The sequence below is a fragment of the Ursus arctos genome, unplaced genomic scaffold (genome assembly GCF_023065955.2).
Source record: "Ursus arctos isolate Adak ecotype North America unplaced genomic scaffold, UrsArc2.0 scaffold_14, whole genome shotgun sequence".
Classification (NCBI taxonomy): Eukaryota; Metazoa; Chordata; class Mammalia; order Carnivora; family Ursidae; genus Ursus; species Ursus arctos.
This window is the reverse complement of record NW_026622808.1, coordinates 57838431-57860609: the sequence shown is the minus strand read 5'-3', so window position 1 is coordinate 57860609 and position 22179 is coordinate 57838431. Positions and strand designations below refer to the sequence as shown.

The 22179-nt window shown below is 40.4% G+C and overlaps 2 protein-coding genes across 4 annotated transcripts in view; one reads left to right on the top strand and one right to left on the bottom strand.

Annotated features, from left to right (window-relative positions):
- Positions 1-2474, top strand: part of CRBN (cereblon) — a 25567-nt gene extending 23093 nt beyond the window's left edge. For both annotated transcript variants that reach the window (XM_026501256.4, XM_026501258.4), the window contains one exon: positions 455-2474. In XM_026501256.4, coding sequence (XP_026357041.1) covers positions 455-635 — 181 coding nt within the window. In that variant the 3' untranslated portion in view covers positions 636-2474. The remainder of the gene's footprint in view (positions 1-454) is intronic.
- Positions 2427-22179, bottom strand: TRNT1 (tRNA nucleotidyl transferase 1). Of its 2 annotated transcripts, none has more exons than XM_026501259.4 (8): positions 22092-22179; positions 20872-21042; positions 13141-13334; positions 9969-10107; positions 6019-6145; positions 4460-4653; positions 3450-3703; positions 2427-3267 (listed from the first exon to the last, which is right to left on the bottom strand). In XM_026501259.4, the coding sequence occupies exons 2-8, from the start codon at positions 21017-21019 to the stop codon at positions 3013-3015; spliced, it is 1311 nt and encodes a 436-aa protein (XP_026357044.1). In that variant the 5' UTR covers positions 21020-21042; positions 22092-22179; the 3' UTR covers positions 2427-3012. The 2 variants fall into 2 exon arrangements, with proteins under 2 accessions (XP_026357044.1, XP_044240959.1); XM_044385024.3 differs by having other exon boundaries at positions 22109-22174.

The following is a 22179-nucleotide window of genomic DNA, read 5'->3' as shown; positions in this document are numbered from 1 at the left end:
TAAGGATTAAAACTAGAATTAACTTGTTCATAGACGTGGGATATAGCTGGGAAAGAAACGGCTTCAGTTATATGGTTTATTTTTCTAGTTATAGTTTGATTTTCTGACAAAATCATTCTTCAGAGAAGTATTTCTTAGATTTTAGATGAGAAATTCATGTCTCTCTCCCTCCCACCCCCCCATTTTAACTCATAAGAATGTATTTCTGGAGGTAGTGTTTTTTTTAACATGACTGCAATACAAAACCACCAAGGAAAGGTACCTGCGAGTTAATATTAAGTTTTTTCTCCAATGCCAAGAAAGAAAAAAATTAAACACAGCTTAAGAGCACAATCAAGTTTGTTTCAGGAAACCATATAGAATTTAGCTTTCTCTTGGTAACAGCTTTATACGATGATAGGCTTGGGGTATGGAAATGTGTTTCCTTAGCTGATACCTTTCTTTAATTTTGTAGGTATGCTTGGACCATCGCCCAGTGTAGGATCTGTGCGAGCCATATTGGATGGAAATTTACAGCCACCAAAAAAGACATGTCACCTCAAAAATTTTGGGGTTTGACTCGATCTGCTCTGTTGCCCACAATCCCAGACACTGAAGACGAGATAAGCCCTGACAAAGTAATACTTTGCTTATAAACAAGTATGGTAGCGATAGTTATTTATCAAGTTGGTCTTGTAAAGTCAGATCTACTTTGGAAATTACTGCTTTTGATGCATACCTAAGTAAAAAAGCAACATTACATGGAAGGTTGCAGTTTCTTAGTCAAAGGATATTTGAAGATTTAAATTAAAGGAAGAAAAGCAGTCTAAAAAACTTGGGTTTTTAGGAATATCTACCTTAGTACCATTATGCTCTGGCCTGCTAGGACACGAAGACCTCTCTGGAAGGGAGGAGATGGGTCTCCTGCACAATACACCTTTGTAATTCCTCTAGCACGAGGTTAGTCATTTGCTCCTGATACATGGAACCAACAGCAAGTCTTTATCCGCGCTCTCACTGGCAGAAGTTCCCAAAGCTAGAGTGCCAAGTACGTGTTCCTTTTGAAAGAGGCAAAGAAAGGCTTTAATTTTCTTGAGTTTCTCTCATACTGATTTGTAAATTTTCAAAATATTAAAGAGTTAAAATATGCAGTTTGAGCCCCAAAACAGTGTTCATTTCCTTATGCATTTGTTAGTGGAAAAACAGTAACTTAGTATTTGCTCAGTGTTTGTTTGAACACCCTGGGTATTCTGTTCCAAACTTCAATTTGAACCTAAACTAATATGGAACAGAGATATTAAAAACAAAACATACCTCCCTTCAATCAATCAGGCTACAAGTGACTGTATTTTGTAAGCACCTTTGTTCCATGTAAATTGAAAATCTGTAAGTAAAGTTTAAGAGCAAACAATATTACACATCTTTTTTGTTTAAATATTGTAAAATATTTACTCACAAGTCGATAATTTAAGCATTAAAATGAAGCTCTAGATAGACTGATTAGCCACCTACCTCTTTGCTTCTGTGTTCAAGTGTTGATTGATGGGATCCTTTCACATTTGTGTGATTAACTTCAGTTTTGATAGGACTTCACTGCTTTACATAATTGGGAAAAGTTCAACTAATGGGGAAAAATGTATGAGGCCAAAAACAGACTGTTAAATCTCGTTTTATTTTATTAATATTTTCTTTTACCAAACGTGCAGTGGTTGTGATGCCTAAAAGATCTCATGGTGCGTATTTACGTACAGGAGGTAAATGAAAAGCAAGTCAAGAATGCTGTCCGTTCTGTGGGACGTCCCCAAGTTGTAGGGTTTCTGCAGTCCTAAGAACCTTGGGTTTACAGGACTGTACTAGTTGTTCACACAGCCTTACACTATTCCAGAAGCACAGAGTATCTCGTCACTGTCACAGAGAGGGCACACTGCTTTTACTTTTGCCACCTGAAGGGTGTAATCTCAGAGTGTTCTATTTTGTTTACTCACACTGGCCAATAAAATTTTCTGATATGTAAAAAACACATATAACACTATTTTAAGCTGGTTTTATACATAACAAGACCTCTGAAATAACTGTATCTCTGCATACTCCCTATTTAGAATAACAGAGATTCTATGATTTTGTAGGAGGACTTAAATTACTGACTTGTCCCCACAGAGAACAAAGATGCTAGGACTGGCTACACAAAAAGTAAAATCAGTTGTTATAAAATGTCAGAATCTAACTGCTGAAACAATACTTTGCCCTGTACACCCCTTTACCTCCCGAAAGCATTTAGGGCTCAAGCCTTTAAAAAGCGTATGTACAAGCCTGGTCGCGGATATTTTAATGTAGGCCATATCTTTTTAATTTGTGAAAAACATTAATGACTAAGGGTATAGGGGTATTGTTGCCATATATAAAACCTGATGATGTATACCGTCACAGACCCCATAAACACAATTATCTTCCAATTCCAAAGGGAATGTTTATTAAAATAAAAGGCTCAAGAAAAACTGTCAGGCTGGTCTTTCTCAGGCTTAGCATGCACAAAGAAATCATTGTGACAAAGGAAAGTATTGACTACACACTAAAACTTAGAACAAGTCTTGGGTGTATGAATGCCAGTCACCTGGGACATAGCTGGTCTTCATTTTCAATACAAGTTTATTTTGAAATTCAAGTAAGAACTGACAATGATAAAATAATGTAGTTATTTCAATTGCAAACATTAAACACTTTTTTCTTAAAGACAGTTACCGGTAACTTTATAAGATCAGTAATGCACTACTGAAAAAAAAAAAAAAAGCCTAGACAGAAGGAAGTCAACTATACTATTTACAGCAGGAACTACTCCAGAAGAATCACAAGGTTCAGGGATAGAAATGAGATTAAGAGGAGGTAGACTTGAGTTTACCGCCTGAAACTCACAACAGAAGACCTCTAAATTGGCTTTCATTCTGGTATATATTCAAGTCTCTTAAATCTCACTGAGTGGGAGAGAAGAAAATCTAGCCTTACCCCAGATTTTCTGCTATTGAGTGCCAGCTCTCATCAGTTTTCACTCTTCTTTATGTAACTTAGGAGTTCATCTTTCTCCATTTGGTAGCCGCTTTTTTTCCACTGTTCTCGCAACTGCTGCAGCAGAGCCCCAATTTCTTTTCCTGAAGAAATGCCCACTTTTCGGATGTCATGGCCACTTACAGGAAATGGAGGAATGCACCACTGCTGCATTTGCTGTAGAAGACCATGCTCTCCCTGGTACTTCAGGAGTTCACACACGCGGGTCATCGCTTCAGATTCCCTAGACTAAGTGCCAAAATCAAACATTTAGTTCCATCACACGTTAGAATGCTTGCTAATGATCCTATCCTAAAAGGTAAATAAATAACCGATGTGAAATTTTTCATTCAAAATAAATGAAATCCACAGAATACACTGTGGGTCTTAGTATTAATAAATTAGTTCTCACCAAGCCTGGGTATACTTACATCTATAATGAAGTCTTGATAGGGTTTCAATGGCTCCGAACTATCTGCTGCTTTAACTAAATCTTTCCTGTTTTTAACTATGAATATGCCAAGGTTCTTCTCTTCTTTTGAAATCTTCAACCTCAAATCCAATTTTGTGACATCATCCTGTACTTTGAATAATGAGGCCAAGAGAGTCATTGGCTTTGGTGAAAAACCATCAACATTTTTACTAACTTTGTTAAATTCTTCTAAACTTGCATTAGTAGGTAAGCCTGTAGGGACAAAAACATTTTTCACTGATTTTTATTTTTTACAGTGGATAAATTCAGTAGAACACACTCATATCCTCAACCAACCACGGTTATGGGGTACAAGATGCCCTGTCACTAGAACTCACTGGTTCAATTCGATGTTCCACCTTACAGTTTAACCACTGACAAACACTGTGCTATTCCCTCCCAGAATGCCCCCCAAACCTAGGGGAGTCTGAACACATGAGCTACATCAGGAGGTCCGGAGGCAGTGCTGGTGGTGTCAGACTCAGGAGAGCTACTTACTCATGACTGCCCACTGACCTGTCACACCATCCACCCCCACCCCACCACTGCCATTCAAAACCTGTATTTGACATACCTCCAAGTTTCCTGAAGGGTGCTCCAGCACCGACCACTGCTTTCTGCGTGCAACATTAATTTCTATGTAGGTCACTCTTTAAGGGCTTTACATGTATTAACTCACTAAATCTTTCAGCCCTTCTATTAGACACATGCTATTACCTTCACACCCCTTTTTTAGATTCAGCAACTAATGATCAAGGAACTAATCCAAATCACAGTGCTGATAACTGGCAAAGCATCATTCAAACCCAGGTCTGACACCAAAGGCCACTGTGTCCCACCCTCACCCCCAAAGCTTATTTTAAAATCCTGCACTTCTCCTCTCAGTATTAGTCAAACATTTTTCCCTATGAAATTTTAAACCAGATGTTTCATTGTGAAAAACTCAAGTATTTTATAACTTGCTCTCACCTATGTAAGGAGCCACATCGAGATCATAGATGAGGTGAATCAAATGATTTACATGGTTACCAACAAGAATTTTTTTCAGTTCCACCCAAATCCTCTCTCCTGATATTCCAGCCAAGCCTTTTGCATTTTCTGCAATCGCTTCCAAAGTCTCAGAATCGTGGTCACCAGGTTTGTCTACAATTCTCCCATAAAACCTACAAAACACAATTCCCAGAGCATGTTACCTCTGTGCTGGCATATCACTAGAAAAATCTTGTTTTTCATTTTACTGGTACTATTCCATACATCTGAGACAACACAGATTTAGGTTTAAGAGGGAACTTAGACATCATCTGGCCAATTCCGTACTTTCTTTTTGTTCCCAGATGACAAAACCTGAGATCGAATAAAATTTAAATTAACAAGAATTAGAACCCTCTGCTCACTTTCATTTCCAAATCAGTGACTGAGATGTTTAGTATGAGCATCAAATGTACTTCCTGGAACTGGTACCTATCCTGGATGAATAACGCTGAACATTCTTGGAAAGCCTGGAATGCCATCAACAGCACAGTGTACAAAGCTTGCCTATGTGTGCCCATCAGTACTTTTAATGAACAGTTTCAAATAGGACTCATCTATCTGCAGAGAGTGGAGTGTATTTCTAGCAATCTCAGAATTGGAAGCCTTAAAGTACACCTGTACTAACACTTATATTTTTAAAATTCAGTTCATTAATAATGTAGATTAAATGGCAGTAACTATGGATGTCAGTCTGTGTTCTATTATTTGCAAAGAGAGACTTCTGCAAATACTCAAATTTAAAGGAACAGCATTGGGGCGCCTGGGTGGCTCAGTCAGTTAAGCATCTGCCTTCAGCTCAGGTCCTGATTGGGATCAAGCCCAGAGTCAGGCTCCCTGCTCAGTGCTCAGTGAGGAGTCTGCTTCTCCTTCTCCTCTTGTGCTCTTGCTCTCGCTCACTCTCTCTCAAATAAATAAATAAAGGAAGAACACTTAACAAAATGTGTAGACTCCATTACAGAATATTCTAAATGTGATCCCAACCAGTAAAAAATATTAGACACAAAGAACTAGCCAGTTAGAACCCTTTTTAAAAAGGATTGCAGTTTAAAAATCAAAACCATCCAAATTCGTTTCATGCTTTTAGCAAGTTCACCTAAGGGTTTCCCATGACCACCCAAAACTCTAAGCCATATGAAGGCAAAGACACTCGTTCCTCCATATTCAAAGCACTGAGCTAGCTGTTGCCCTGTGGTAAACACTCAATTATGTACGTAATGAATGATCAGTGCAGGAAATAAAAAGAAAAATGGATATTTAAAAATGACTTAAAGCTGAATTTTATAAAAGACCATCACAGAATGGAGTAAATATGTTTTGGGGGGAAAAAATATGAAGTGTCTAAGTATCTCAGAGTTAAGTCACATTTTACTAATAAGTCTATCAGAGACAGACATTTGGGATATCACCATGTTGTACTCTGACCTGCACATTTCACATGTTTGGAATTGTGCTCCGGGATAATAAAATCTGAATTAGTATTTTTTCAAAATTCTTACCGGAAATATCTTAAAATTCGAAGATAATCTTCTTGTATCCTCTGTTTAGCATGTCCAACAAACCTAACTTTCTTATTTTTTAAATCTTCATAACCACTGAAATAGTCAAATAAGGTACCATCAAAACCTATTCATTAAGAAAAAGGGGAGAGTGTTAGCGAGTAAGAACTGGAAAACAAAATTTACTTTTAAAAGCTATTACAAACAAAAAACTCAAGAGTTACAAAGTTAAAATACAGACATGAACAGCATTCATGCATACCTACTATCAAACGGGAGACCTAATGGAATAAAAGGCTGTATTTACAACAGCAACTAAAAAGATAATATCCCAAAATGAACTAAACAAGAAGTATGCCTCAAGTATGAACTGGAGTGGAGACAAGACACCAGGCAAGCTGATTTTCAAGTTAATATGGGAGAATAAGAATAGCCAAGGTAATCTGGGAAAAAAAAATAAATAGCAAAAAGAATCTGGAAAAACTAAAATAAGCAATAAACCATAGGAAAAAAAATTTATGATCCTGGAATGGGGAAAACCTTTCAAAATATACAGTTAATCCTTGAACACAGGTTTGAACTCTATGGGTCCACTTACAGGTATATTTTTTTTTCCCTAAAGATTTTATTTATTTATTAGAGTGAGATAGCAAGAGAGAGCAAAATGGGGCTGGAGGCGGGGGAGGGCTGAGGGAGAAACAGGCTCCCCCCTGAGCAGGGAGGCCAACACAGCGCTTGATCCCAGGACCCTTGGGATCATGACCAGAGCTGAAGACAGATGCTTAACCAAGCCACCCAGGCACCCCTATTTTTTTTTTTACAGGACTATAGATGGTTTTTCTCTTATGATTTTCTTAACATTTTCTTTTCTCTAGATTGCTTGAAGAACACAGTGTATAATACATAGAACAAAGTTTGTGTTAATCGATTGTTTCTGTTATCAGTAAAGCTTCCTACCAATAGGCTATTAGTAATTAAGTATGGGTGGAGGAGTCAAAAATTAATATGCAGATTTTAGATTGGATGGGGGTTTACCACGGAAACTAAACACACACACAGACACAATACCAGAGCCCCAAAAGAAATAATTCAACCACCTAAAAATCAGATATGCCTGCATGACAAGAACCACCATAATGAAAAGCATAAGATACCTGACATACTGAGAAAAATACATATAAGTCAATATACCTCATTTCCATAATATACAAAAAGCTCTTATAAACAAAAATACCATATATAAATAGAAGAATTATCTAAAAATATCCTAAGGAACCATAAAAAACCTTTAAAATTGAATATTTTTTGGAGCACCTGCGTGGCTCAGTGGGTTAAGCTCAGGTCATGATCTCGGGGTTGTGAAATCGAGCCCCAAGTGGGGCTCTGCACTTGGCTCAGAGTCTGCTTAAGATTCTCTCTCTCCCCCTCTACACACCATTCAACCATCCAAATAGGGAGTCAGTGATCCTGAGAGATACTTTATTTTGTGCTCTCCCAGAAGAGAAGCACTGCCACTACTTCTGAAAAACAACTACTTCTCAATTTAGTTCTGTTTGAACTTTAATGCGCTTTTGATATCCTAAATGCAAAACACTGGTAAGCTCAGGCTTGACACTTCCCAAATGATTTATATGGTGTTTTGACACGTACAGCAAATTTAAAAGGTTCCAAGTTCAAATAAATCACAGAAAATGGGGAGGGGGAAGGAAATAAATAGGCAAAAATATGATTACAAAGTAGCAAATGCATTTGGTATATCTGTCTCTTAATGAAGACACAGGACTCCCCCTGGTGAGCATGGAAGTACTCGTCCTTTTCAATAAATCAAAATTTGGAGGAAAGAAGAAAAAGAAAAAAAAAAAAGGATAAGACAAGAGCAAAGCTTGAGAAGCACAGTAACCAGAAATGCCAGAACTTGGAATGCTTTATCCAGCAAGGCTTGAAAAAAGCCTGGGCAGAAAAATGGGTCGAAAGTAAAAACAAGTGAGAATATCCCATCAGTGTGCACTTGTTTTTGCTCTGAATAGCACTTCCAAAATATGGTGCATAAAAATAAGAAATAAAGTTGAGCTGCTAAGAATAATGTAGTGGTTAAGAATGTGACCTCCAGAGCCAGGATGCTTAAATTGGAATCCTAATTCGGCTATCTACCAGCTGCATGACTTTAAGCAAATTACTGTGGGGTTAAACAGCAGTATCTGCGTCACAGGGATGCTGGGAAGATTAAATTTCTGTGATGTGCTTAGAACAGTGCCTGGCACACTGTAAAGGCTCAGCAAATGTTAGAAAAGAGTAGTACCAGTAAGAATAGCTTTTATTTCTATAACATAGTATACCGAAAAGGAATATCAGCTTCTCTTGTTTGGTTAGGTATGCTTAGAAGAAGCCAGTTACAAAGTTTATACATTGCACTAGTTGGAGCAGTTTACCCTAAGTCAGAATGAGCTAAGAAGAAATAAACACCTGGAGTTTGATCACATAATGGAGAGGAAACATGCCCCCGACTGGGCTCCCTCTGGTCATAAATCACCTAGGCTTTGGAAATCCGAGCTCCAATCATGACAGCCTGTGACTTGAGCTAAGCTCCTTAACATCTCAGGCTGTTTCCTCATCAAACAGATTTAATACTTAATGAAGGTTTTCTGACAGTCCAATGCGATAAAGTGTATCAAGTAACCAAGAACCTAGAGGGTGCTCTAGAAACACGTCAATGCAGCTAGCAAGAGATTCCCATCTTGGCATACAACCCCCTTCTCCATCCATGAAGCAAATCCTATTACAGGTTTTCCCCACTGTCTCCAAGTTCACTTCAGGCCACGTCGCCTTTACAAAGACCTACATTAATACCTGTTTTTTGCGAACCAAAAACCTGGAAGAGGATTTTCATTTTGATGAAATAGGAATTGCTTCCATACCTTCTACCACTTCAACTTGAAAAAGGTTACACAGCATATTTTTGGGTAGCAAGGAACCCGTCTTCATCCTTTCACTATTACTGTTGCCACGACTAGCTTATGAAGAGTGGTTGTTTCAGGTCTCTTTTCTAATCCAAAGTCTTAAACACAAAGGGCTTGACTACAATTTAAAAGACAAAAAATAATGCTGCAATAACGTACTAACTTAATTCACCTTTTATGAGTCTCACTGGTTTCATTAACAAAAAAATCAAGTTGAGATGATAAATAGGTTTTCTCTTGCATGCCAACTCTCATTACAGGGGATTCCTAAAATGCAATGCTATGAAAGAATTTGACCTTGTGTCTAGGCACAGCAACAGAAAAGGTGCTGAGGTCATTCACAAGTGTGTGCCATGGGTACCAGAAAAGAGGAAAGAAAGGCTAGGGTGGCCGTGCACAGGAGAGTGCAGGGGAGAATGATATGCGAATGTATGTGGGTACGTGTTTCTTACCTGAAATGTTAACCATTTTTAGATGCAATGAATAAGTAAACACTGAATGTGCCCATGTGCCAGCACTGTTCTAAAGACGTAAAATTATTAACTCCTTTAATCCTCATGACAGCCTTGCAAAGGAAGCAGATACTAGCATCCTCGTTCACAGCTAGTGCGTGAGAGTCAGAACCCAGGACTTTTGGCTCCAAAGTCGTCTTTTAACCCATATGGTACCCTGTCTCTCAGATGAAACTAATGCAATCTCTCAGGTTGGAGAACATTTCCAGGATGCAGATTCACTTGAAAAGGCAGTTTTCAGGGGCACCCGGGTGGTGCAGTCAGTTAAGCATCCAACTCTTGGTTTCAGCTCAGGTCATGACCTCTGGGTTGTGGGATCACACCCCACGTTGGGCTCCTCACCCAGAATAAGGTCAGCATGGGACAGAGGGAAAAAGAGAGAGAATATGACTCTGTTCCTCACCCCGCTCTAACAAATAAATCTTAAAAAAAAAGCCAGCTTTCAGAAAGACTGGATTAAAACATTATCTCCAGATATTACCTAAAAACATAGAATTTATAGTGAGATCTCTGCGTTCAGCATCTTTCTGCCAATCAGTTGTGAATTCTACCTCAGCATGTCTTCCGTCAGTGACAACATCAATCCGCAGTGTAGTAATTTCAAAATTTTCTTCATGAAGCTGTAATGAAATGTTTTTTTAATTAGTTGTATCACTGGATGAACTGAAAAAAATAAGTGAGTCTGGACACGTATATCTTCTTTCTTTTCAAAGTTACCTAGGACACATGTATCTTGAAACAGAAAGACACCCACAATATTCAAGCTAGATCCAAACAATATTTTTTAAAAAATAAATCCACCTTAGTTAAAAAGGATGAGTCTGACATTTAAAAAAAAAAAAAAGACAACTCTAACAAATGCTGTGGCAGAGAACGGAAGAGGCCTTCACAACAGTGTATTCCAGTTCTTCATTTCAAATCAGGCTACTCTGAAATATTCTTTTTAAAAGCTCCAGTTTACAAAGAGCTAAGTATCAATTTTTAACATATAGCAGTGAGCAAAGGACTGACAGAGGAAGAAATGCAAACCATTAACAACTTCTGCAACTCCTTTACTGGTAACCATCAATGAAGTTGAAATAAAGTACTGTATATACCGTGGGAAGAGAGATGAGCTCCAGCTGGGAACAGCTGAGTAGCTTCAGGATAGATGACATGGGACCTGAGCCTTGAAAACCAAGTAGGATCTGTCCAGCACACGTGGAAAGAGCATTTCAATGAAGAGATGACCAAAGGCACAGTGAAGAGAAAGAGGGATACCTGCACAAGAAAATACTGCTGACAAATAGCACGTTAGCGTTTAGGGGCAGACAGCAAAGGGTTTTACATGCCACTGAGAAGTCTGGAATCTCTTCATTAAGAATTGAAAGCTACTAATGATCACTGTAAGTCTGTTCTAGAATTCCTCTCAATCTCATTTCTTTTCTAGAAACAAGTTAGATCTCACTATAGGGTTCTAGAACTCAAGAATTTGAAGCACAAGTTTTCTCTAAAGACAAATGGTAAGAAAACGGTTTGAAATATGGAAGACTGAAAATTGTTGTAGAAAACAGACCCCTGGAATGTCTCCCTTATCCAGGCAAAGAACCAGACATTAACTCACTAGAAAGGCTGACCTATAAATAGTCACAATTTGGGACACCAGATACAGATGATGGTGGGCATGAAGCACCACAATGAACAGAAGATGAAGTGAAAAAAATCAACATGACCCTCATTCTCTTTCCAAATTGGTTTTCCAAATGCTAATAACCAGGCTTGTTCTAACCTCAATGACACTAACGGATTCCTCTGATTTTCTCCTAATGAAAAGGCCTACCGATACGAACATCGGTGATGCCACAACTAACTGCCTGACATTTTCTACACAAAACTACAGTAAGTTCTCAAGTCACTTTACAAACACCAGAGGATCACCCAAACTTAAGGAAAGAACCAAGCCCACATTTAAGGAAAGCTAACAGGAAGGACAGAAAAAGCTCAGAGGAAAAACAGTATCAGCCTAACTATAACTGATATCCTAAGGGAGGTGAGACAGTGCATCTGAAACAAGAAGAGGAAGTTTTCAAAAGAAATATTCTAAGAAACACCACTTAAAAATTTTAAAAATAGCAAAGGTTGCAAATATAACAAAGACTGGATGATCAAGTTAAGGCAATCTCATAGAAAGTAAAATAAAGATATGAGAATATAAAATAGTAGAGGGGTGCCTGAGTGGCTCAGTTGGTTAAGTAACTGACTTTGGCTCAGGTCATGATCTCCCGGTCCGGGTCCTCGGATCTAGCGGCCTAAAGCTCCACACCCAGCAGGGTGGGGTGTGTGTGTGTGTGTGTGTGTGTGTGTGTGTGTCTGCTTCTCCCTCTCCCTCTGCTCCTCCCCCCACTGGTGCGCACGCGCGTTCAAAAAAACCTTAAATATAAAATAAAAGATAATACTAGAAGATCAGTCCCTGTGGTCCAACATCCAACATCACAGTAGATCCCAAACATGAAGACCCTGAAAAAACGGGATGGAATTATGAGAGGAATACAAACGGATGGAATTATGAGAGCAAAACAAGAGGGCCCACTAAGCGTCCCTACACAATGAATGAAAAAAACACATCCAAACCAAAGCGCACATCTTGAAATTAAACACACTAGATAAAAAGACCAGAAAAGCTTCCTAAGAAGGGGTCGGAGTGGGATCTGGTCTCAGAGGAGAAATCTGAACGAGCTCAGACTTCCCAGCGGCAGCACTGGCAGGCAGCAAACAAAGGCTTTCCATTTCTGAGTGAAAATGATGGCCGGCCTGGAATTCCACAGCCAATAAACTATCAGACCAGCGTGAAGGTAAAACAGAAATATTTGCAGACATGTAAGGCTTTTCCAGGTTTCAAACTATTAAAATGGGAGCCAAAACAAAACAAAACAAAACAGAAATCACATAGGACTCAAGAACCAGGCAGTCTGACAAGGAAGAGGCCAGGAAATTCCCAGGATCTGGTGCAGGCAAATCTCAGGATGAGGAATGGGGAGCCAGCCCACAGCACGCTGAGAAGAGAGAAGGCACCACGTGAAGTGGCTCCGAACAAGGGAACTGAAACTTGATGGATTTCATCTACTAAGAGGAACTTTACAGAGCACAGGAGCGAATGAGTGGCACACAGAAAGCTACATAAAAGAAAAATGCTGTCAACTGCAGGGAAATCCAAAATCACCCAAGAAAGAGACGCAGTCACGGTACACTTCACAATCCAGCTGTAAACAATACAGTCCTAAATGAAAACACTGAACATGAATTCAACCAAACACGGTGGTCCAAGCACAGGGCGAGGATGAGGGAGAGGGAGCTGCGCGCCCTGTGGTACGAAGCCGCCGCTCTCCCGGGGAGCAGGTCAGCACGCAACACCTCACACCTGGGAAATCTGAAACAAAGACAAACACTGTGGCATAGAAAGGACTTTTTCAGAAATGTGGGGCTAACAGATAAGCACCACAAAAACTAATTGAAAGTGGCTGTAGCAAAGGTGGATGCAGGGTGTAAGAGGGAGAGAGAGATGGACATATTTTTACTAGTTTTTCGTCACTTCCTTTTTAAAACTACTAAAAACACACAGAAATTTTAAAAATTACAAAAAAGACAATGTAATTGCTGTCAAACCTTTCACTCACCCTGGCAGTAATTGTTCCATGCTTTTCTCCTTTGTTGTTTATCATACGAATACCCGCAGACTGAAACATGTCCTTCATTTGGGCAGGGGTAGCAGTGGTAGCAAAATCCACATCTTGGGGCTTTATTCCATTTAATAAATCCCTCACTGCTCCTCCTGCTATTCTTAATTCATGATTTTCTTTGACAAATAATTCTGAGAGGAGAAAGAATATTTTTTACTTCAATTTATTTAAGAATTACAAAAGTACAAAGTTTTTCTAATCTATTAGGGACAGCAAAAATTATTTAACTGTGCCTTTTCATATAAAAATTCGAACAAGCCCACAGAAATGAAGTGACTTACAACTTTGAGATCAGGGAATTTGCAGATTTTTTTCTTGGCAGACTCGGAAGATAATTCAGAATTCCACAATCCCCCAAGGTCACCGATACACTTTTGAATGATACCCAAAAAGTTAACAATTCTGCTTTTTCTCCAAGTTTATGTGCATATTTCAGAAATGTGAGGTTTCTTAGACACATTTCTCTTTGTGTACTGATGCTGAGGTTATATGTTCGTGCATGAAACTATGAAACCGTCAAACAACATTAGTCTATCACCCCAGGTATGATAATGTTATAGCTACGAATCCATCAAGAAATACTCTGCACACAGTGTTTATTTCTGCTCCTCTCTGTGCTCTAGAAAAGCCATAGGAACACTCAAACTACTGTGAGGGCCTCAGTCCAGGAGACCCAGAGCAGACTCCTCTAGGTACAAGATGAGACAAAGTCCATTGTTAATTACTCCTGACCGAAGGATATCATATAATGACATCCAGGAACTGGTCTTATACAACCCCCTGAGCCTTGGTATAGCCACAAACTGGCCTGGCACCCACAATCGGGCCCTAGTGTTCTCCTGTTGAACATAAACAATGTCAGAGAACATCCACATCAGACAAGTCCACTCGATGACCATGATGGATAGGTTAAAATAAGACAACTAGTAAGGGCTGTCTGAACACAGAAGACATGAACACCGTCAAAGACCACCTTACGACTGTATGTATGACTTCTCCTTATTTACCCACTGGTTAACTGAGCATAGCGCTGTGTTCTCACCTTCTTACCCAGAAGGTGGGAGAGCAGAGAGCTGTTTTCTCACCTTCTAGGTAAGAATTAACACACCCATCACAGATTTATTCTTGCTTCCTGAGACCACCTAACCCACAGGAAAACTGTACTTCTTATACCTGCCTCGAAACATGATACAAGCTCAAATCCTACAAGAAGTCTTTTCTAAAAACCCTTGGCTGAGATACTCCAAGGTTCTCCATCGCCAGTGTTCTCCCTCACTGCAAGGAGTAACAACTCACCTGGTCTCTGGCTGGAGGGCACTGACCTAAATACATTGGAGTTCTGGCATCCCTAATCACAAGCCAGTATGTTAACCTCCAACCCTACCCTAAATCCGTGCTTGCTCATTCTCTTTCTCTACCCTTCTTCCTAAACTTTCAGCCCAACTCTCTGGAGACTACCTAAAGTGGTCTGCTACAAAGTAACAAATGCTCCCTTCCCTCTACCTTCTGGCCTTAAATTTTTAGCTGTCCCAGACCACCCTAAGTCCTTTCCAAGAGTATGTGTTCATCTTCCTTTCACTCCACATTTCTAATCAAGTTCTACTGACTATATGTCCCTATATGTTTCTTCATATCTCTTAAAATAAAATATAAAAACCATGTATGGTAGTTAAAAAAAAAAAAAAAAAAAAAAACCATCTATGCTAGTCCAGTTTTCATGAGATTTATAGAGGTCCATGACCCAAAAGTTAAGGACTGCCAAACTATTTCTAGACTCTATCCTCATTTCTCCCTAGTTCAGGGCCACTTCATCTCCTTCCTGAATAAGAGTGCTACATCAGCCCTCTTAAATCCAGCTTCCACCATCTAGACAAAGGGCTCTAAATCACTCGCTTGATTAGGCTATGCCATTGTTCCTCTGACTACTCCCAGCACAATATCCACATTTCTGCAGTACATTATACAAGGGCCTCCTGACCCATTTCTGTCTCTTCTCTCACTAATCTCTGCATCGCGCTTTACACTCAAAACACTCTGGAAAACAGTGTGGAGGTCCCTTAAAAAGTTAAAAATTGAGCTACCCTATGATCCAGCCATTGCACTACTGGGTATTTACCCCAAAGATACAGACGTAGTGAAGAGAAGGGCCATATGCACCCCAATGTTCATAGCAGCAATGTCCACAATAGCTAAATCGTGGAAGGAGCCGAGATGCCCTTCAACAGATGACTGGATTAAGAAGTTGTGGTCCATATATACAATGGAATATTACTCAGCTATCAGAAAGAACGAGTTCTCAACATTTGCTACAACATGGACGGCACTGGAGGAGATAATGCTAAGTGAAATAAGTCAAGCAGAGAAAGACAATTATCATATGATTTCTCTCATCTATGGAACATAAGAACTAGGATGATCGGTAGGAGAAGAAAGGGATAAAGAAAGGGGGGGTTGGGGCGCCTGGGTAGCGCAGTCGTTAAAGCGTCTGCCTTCGGCTCAGGGCGTGATCTCAGCGTATCGGGATCGAGTCCCACATCGGGCTCCTCTGCTATGAGCCTGCTTCTTCCTCTCCCACTCCCCCTGCTGTGTTCCCTCTCTCGCTGGCTGTCTCTCTGTCACATAAATAAATAAAACCTAAAAAAAAAAAAAAAAAAAAAAAGAAAGGGGGGGTAATCAGAAGGGGGAATGAAGCATGAGAGACTATGGACTCTGAGAAACAAACTGAGGGCTTCAGAGGGGAGGGGGTGGGGGAATGGGATAGACTGGTGATGGGTAGTAAGGAGGGCACGTATTGCATGGTGCACTGGGTGTTATACGCAACTAATGAATCATCGAGCTTTGCATCAAAAACCAGAGATGTACTGTATGGTGACTAACATAATAAAAAAATATATAAAAAAGAAAAAAAAAACACTCCTTTGTTTGCACAGGTCACTTCACCCAAACACCTTCCCAACTTCCCTAGCTGAGCAGCTGGCCTTGAAATGTCTTGGTGCACAACCCACACCAGAGAGACATTTTGCATGTCAGTCACTCAAACCAAACTTTCAGGAAATACTGTTACTCCATACCGTGCAATCTCATCTGTTCTACCCTCTTTTCCTCTGTTTTCCAATGCTGGTCATGACCACTAAATTAACTTTATGGTCTACTAGTGGGTTGCTACCCACAAGCAGAAAAACACTGATCTAGCTCATCCTTATTCATCTTTTGTGATTCAGTTTAGGAAGCCTCTCCTGATGACAGAGCTAAATCAATTTCTTCTAAGCTACTAGAGGAGCTTTATTTTTTATGCATACTAATTATATTAAAATTACCTGTTCATTCTCAGGGTAGAATACCTACCTTACTCATCTTTACACCACTGTGGCTCACAACTGAACCTAATTGTGATATCCCGGCTTCAAAAAAATTTAAAAAATAAACCAGAGTGACTTCATTGGAAACTGCATTTTTTTAAAGGTTTTCTTCCTTCAATACAGTAAGAAACTATTTTGAAATGCAAAAAATGAGTTTTACTTTCACTTGAACCTACTTTAAGAGGATGAAGAAGGTCAAGACTGAATACAAGATAACCTCTATTTTAAGATTCTCATGCTAGCGCAACTAAAATAAAATTTTAAGTTCAAAGTCACCTAATAAATTAACTGCATTACAGAGAGAGATCCAGAATTCAAAGTAATCTTTGTTTTTGTTTTTTAAATATTTTATTTATTTATTTATTTGACAGAGAGAGACAGTGAGAGAGGGAACACAAACAAGGGGAGTGTGAGAGGGGGAAGCAGGCTTCCTGCAGAGCAGGGAGCCCGATGCGGGGCTCGATCCCAGGACCCTGGGATCATGACCTGAGCCAAAGGCAGACACTTAACAGCTGAGCCACCCAGGCGCCCCAAGAATTCAAAGTACTCTATTCATCACTTTGATAGTATTTCCAAAAAACTCACAATTCTGACATTATAATACAACTGAGAAAGGCGTACTAAGGCTTATGTATGTGCCTATGTGGAACATTCATAAAAAAATGCAATGATTGTATGCTGACCTAAAAGAGTAAGGATTATCAAGCTTAGACACTCTTTTTCCTTGATTACTAGTATCTTCACATTCACAGAAATCCACATTCTAATGAATTTTTTTTTTTTAAGATTTTATTTATTTATTTGACAGAGACAGCCAGCGAGAGAGGGAACACAAGCAGGGGGAGTGGGAGAGGAAGAAGCAGGCTTCCAGTGGAGGAGCCTGATGTGGGGCTCGATCCCACAACACCGGAATCACGCCCTGAGCCGAAGGCAGACGCTTAACGACTGCACTACCCAGGCGCCCCCACATTCTAATGAATTTTTTAAACTACATACTCAGAAAATAATACCTAATGCAACAAAATTTAATTGTAAATTTAAGCCTGAGACTCAAGAAATACATAATCTCACCATTCCAAAGCTATTAGTCTGCTTCAACTGCCACATCTGATAATAAGCTATTTTTAATTATTATTGTTAGCAATCCAAAGGACCATGACATTATAGGACAGAAAACTTTTATGATTGTCTATTTTTTAATTTTAATTTTCAATCAAATGTTCATTAACTTCTTCTGTTTACAATTTTGAATTTTAAGTTCTGGAGGCAGGGGGTACAGAAAGTAAAACTAAAATGGGAAGACCATGTCATGACTATTACTACCAAAAAACAAACGATCTGTTCTTCAGTGTTTCCAGGAGCTCCCAAACTTGAAGAGTGATCAGGTGTTCCCACTGTCCCAAAAGTTACTATGATGGCTTTATGACAGCACATACCAAAGCAGTTAAAAGCTAACCACTGACTGCTAATACCCAGCATTTCTTTTCTTTTTTTTTTTTTTTTAAGATTTTATTTATTTATTTGACAGAGATAGAGACAGCCAGCGAGAGAGGGAACACAAGCAGGGAGAGTGGGAGAGGAAGAAGCAGGCTCATAGCGGAGGAGCCTGATGTGGGGCTCGATCTCATAACGCCGGGATCACGCCCTGAGCCGAGGGCAGACGCTTAACCGCTGTGCCACCCAGGCGCCCCAATACCCAGCATTTCTTATGAACCACAGCCAAGAGGCCAAAGAAGCCCTAACTTAGGAAAAAAAAAATCAATGTTTGGACTTCAGTCTCAGGTACAGAATGAAGAAAAATTCTCATCTGCCCCTAGCATGCCTCTACAATGTTATCCTCAAGCAAAACGAAAAATAAATCACATGAAATAAACTGACAAATTGTAAAATCCTATACAGTGTACAGATAATCCACTATCCTAGCTTCCCTAAGTCTTGCATACTGGAAACTAATTTTACATGTGGCAAAGCAGCTATTAAGATTTAAGAACCGGTACAGTATTCAACGGCACAGTATCACCATACGATAGCCATCATGTGTGTGTGTGTCACCATACGATAGCCATCATGTGTGTGCGTGTCAATAGCCATCGTGTGTGTGTGTGTCACCATACGATAGCCATCATGTGTGCGTGTCAATAGCCATCGTGTGTGTGTGTGTCACCATACGATAGCCATCATGTGTGCGTGTCAATAGCCATCGTGTTTGTGTGTGCGTCAATAGCCACCATCTGTATATGTTTCTGCATTGTTTTCATGCAGAACATCGTATTTTACTAGAACACACAGGTCTTTAGAAAGTAGCAAAAACCAAATAAAACCAATTATTTGATTTTCTAACTGATGAGCTTTGCACTAAAAGATGCCATTCCTGCCATTTCCACTCTACCCTAAAAAAGTCAACTTTCAAATACATCCAAGCTACCACTTGGCAGGCTTTAGAGGACAAGACGCTGGGGGAAAATAGACCCGTATCTTCCCACCGTCTTGAGTTTCTAAATCCGTAGGATTTCACCTCTCAAGGTGGAGACAATTCAACTCTTGAGGTAAGGGTTAGTAAGCCAAATGAAATTGTTAAAATATAAGATGTTCAAGAACCTATAGCAATCAATATCCAGAGCCTTGTTTCCAAAAGAAAAATGCAGAAGGACCTGAAAGAGGCCACTAAGAGTTAATTACCTACATCCAAGCATTTGGCACCTTTCTTCCAAGAGGCCTCCTGCAACTGAAGATGGGAAGATTAGGAGCTGGGAAAGGCATATAAAGAAAGAACAAGCTTGAATTCAACTCAGATTTGGAGCTTCTAAACTTGTGCTGTTCAAACAGCAGGCATATGTGGTTACCGAACTGAGCACTTGAAATATGGGGAGTCTGAATTAAGATGGTTGGGATGTGCTAACCACCAGATTTCAAGGACTTGCAAGGAAGGATATGGAATACCGCATTAATAATTTTTACATAAATTTTATATTAACATGATGGTATCTTAAATACAGTTGATAAAATGAAATGCTATACTAAAATAATTATTAAAAATTAATTTCACCCATTTCTTTTTACCTTTACTGTGGTTACTAGAAAAGCATACATTGCACATGTGACTGATCTCTCTATTGGACTGGAGTTTCTAGCATTTTTCACGGTAATTACAACTCAGAGTGAAGTATCAGCTTTAAACCTTCCACTTCAAGACCACATGAAGAATCTATATGAATCAACAAGTTCTGGACCACTAACCTCTGACATGTATCTAAAAAATTATCTAAATTCAAGAACAGAAAAGTAGCTCTGGGAATAAACTAACACAAGGAAAGCCGTTTTAATGCCATGGTTCCTCTACCTTTTGCGCATCAGAATTAATGGAGTAGAGTTCTTACAAAAATTTATAGATGCCCATCCTCCCCAGAGATTCCAGTTCAGTAGGTCAGGGTGGGATCCCAGCACTTGTGTATCTTAAAAGCTCCCCAAGTGAATCTAATGGACGGCCAGGGTTGCATGCCACTACACAGGTCATGCTTCTACACACACATAAGGGCCACTAAAATACCACAGGCTTTGAAATGCAGCTATGTGGCTGCTTCAGCAACAGCATAGCTGATACTGAGGACCAATGTAAGGAATGAGAAGACTGGGGCAAGCAACATGAAGCTGCTGTAATCAGGGACTTAGCTCGAGTCATTTTCTATGCCCCTTCCAGGTAAGTTCTGCATGTGCACAAACAGAGGGGACTCCTATTTCCTCCTACCTTCAGTTCACTCAGAAAGCACTCATGACTAGGGAGGAAATATAGCTTGGTGGTCACAAGCTAGGTACTGGAAGCAGACTACACAAGTTCAAAATTCAGCTCTTCAGTTATTATAAAAATGTTGGCACATTCCTAAGCCTCTTTCCTCATCCACAAAACAAGAAAAAAAAATGTATCTACTCATTAAGTTAGTAGGCCCAATTCTGTAATCTATCCATAAAGTAGTTAGCATAACATACAGAAAAGCCATGCTTTTTAACTGAAGTCACTACCTGAATCTTTTATGTTTGGCTATAGTTTTGGATTACCCATAGTAAACCTTTCTTCCATTAACTCAACAGAAGAAGAGAGAGAGAGAGAGAGAGAGAGAGAGAGAGAAAGAAAGAAAGAAAGAAAGAGAGAGAGAGAGAAAGAAAGAAGAAAGAAAAGAAAGAGAAAGAAAGAGAAAGAAAAAGAAACAAACAAAAAACCCAAACAAACCCTGAGTATTAGCTAAAAAACATTAAGCCTCCATTTCTCCATTCACATGGGCTTCCCAAGCAAGAAAGCATCCTAATCTCTCACCTGTCAGACTCTTCAATCCTGCTGTGAACAGTGACTGGAATTCTGGAGACTGCAACTTCATTGTAAATAGATACTGCTTGAAAAGACACAGCCTATTCCAACTACAGCTCAGTAACGGCCTGTGCCAGGGATTCAGGCACCTCAGCATCTGGGGGGCAAAGTCACCAACCACTACAAGACAAACATGCATGTACAATAATGAAATTAACAAGGGAAGGAAAATAAAGGGATATACTGCAACTTTATTTCACATCTGAGAGACATTCATCTCCTGTTGAGATGAAAAAACTGAAACCAGTGACAATTTGAGGGACAGTCACCTATGACTAGATCTGGGCTTGTGGCTATGCAGTTTTGTACTCCTGAAGCACTTACTGCTATAGTCGCCTTATCACATTCTACTGTTAGGATGCTCTCTGGAGAGGCGGGTGTCAGTTAAAGCTTGAGGGGAGCAGGCTGCCCAGAACAGTGGTTGCAGAAAAGGAAACTCAAAACACTCTAAGACCCGGCCTTCTCCAAAACATGGTACAGTCACATGTTTACCACTGTACTTCCCCACATGCACCTAAGATTTATGCAACAGGCGCATTTCCTAGGCACTGAAAAACATTTTCCCAAGACTTGTCTTTGCTGCCCGCTTTTTTCCTCATTCACCATTCCTTCCCGTCCTGCCGGCTCCTGAGTCCCACCCACACCGTTTTCCACGTGAAGTGGGTCTCCGGGAGGGACCAACAGGATTTCAAGTGGCCCCGACCGAAACCACTAAGGAGCCATTCCTTTCCGGGGGATGCAGGTTTCAAAAAGTGGCGCTTCCCACCAGGGGGCAAGACGACTTCTCCCCACCCAGACCACGTGGAGAAGAAAAACAGTATCCTTCCAACCCCCCCTCAAATCAGAAAAACCTGCCGAGGACCCTGGCCTAGAAGTGGCGTGTCTCGCCCCTCACACCAGGTGCCAGACCGAAAAAGCTTAGTGAGACCCTCGGGAGCCCGGCCACAAAGAACGAAAAGTGCCCGGGGAAGCCCGATGATTCAGCCTGCAGTCACTGGAACGTGGCAGGGACGCGGCCCCACGACCGGCACGTCGAGCTCTGTTCCGCAGTAGAGAGAACGCGTCTCACCGCCACAGGCTCGCACCCTCCCCCGGGGTGCCCCCACGTGCGAGGAGGCCAGCCGCCCCCAAGCCCCGCTGCCCTCCCTGCGGCGCGAACCCGCACGAACCCTGTGCGCCTGCTCACCAGCCCCACCACAGCCGTCGTCGCCACCCCACGCACTTCCGGACGGCTGACGCCATGGCGTCACCACCGCG

Coding starts and splice junctions, on each gene's coding strand:
- TRNT1 (XM_026501259.4), bottom strand. CDS start 21,019: ATGCTGAGGTGCCTGAATCCCTGGCACAGGCCGTTACTGAGCTGTAGT. Junction 10,108..13,140: donor ATGGAACAATTACTGCCAGG/GTGAGTGAAAGG, acceptor ATTTCATTACAG/CTTCATGAAGAAAATTTTGA. Junction 3,268..3,449: donor ATCAAGACTTCATTATAGAT/GTAAGTATACCC, acceptor TTTGGCACTTAG/TCTAGGGAATCTGAAGCGAT.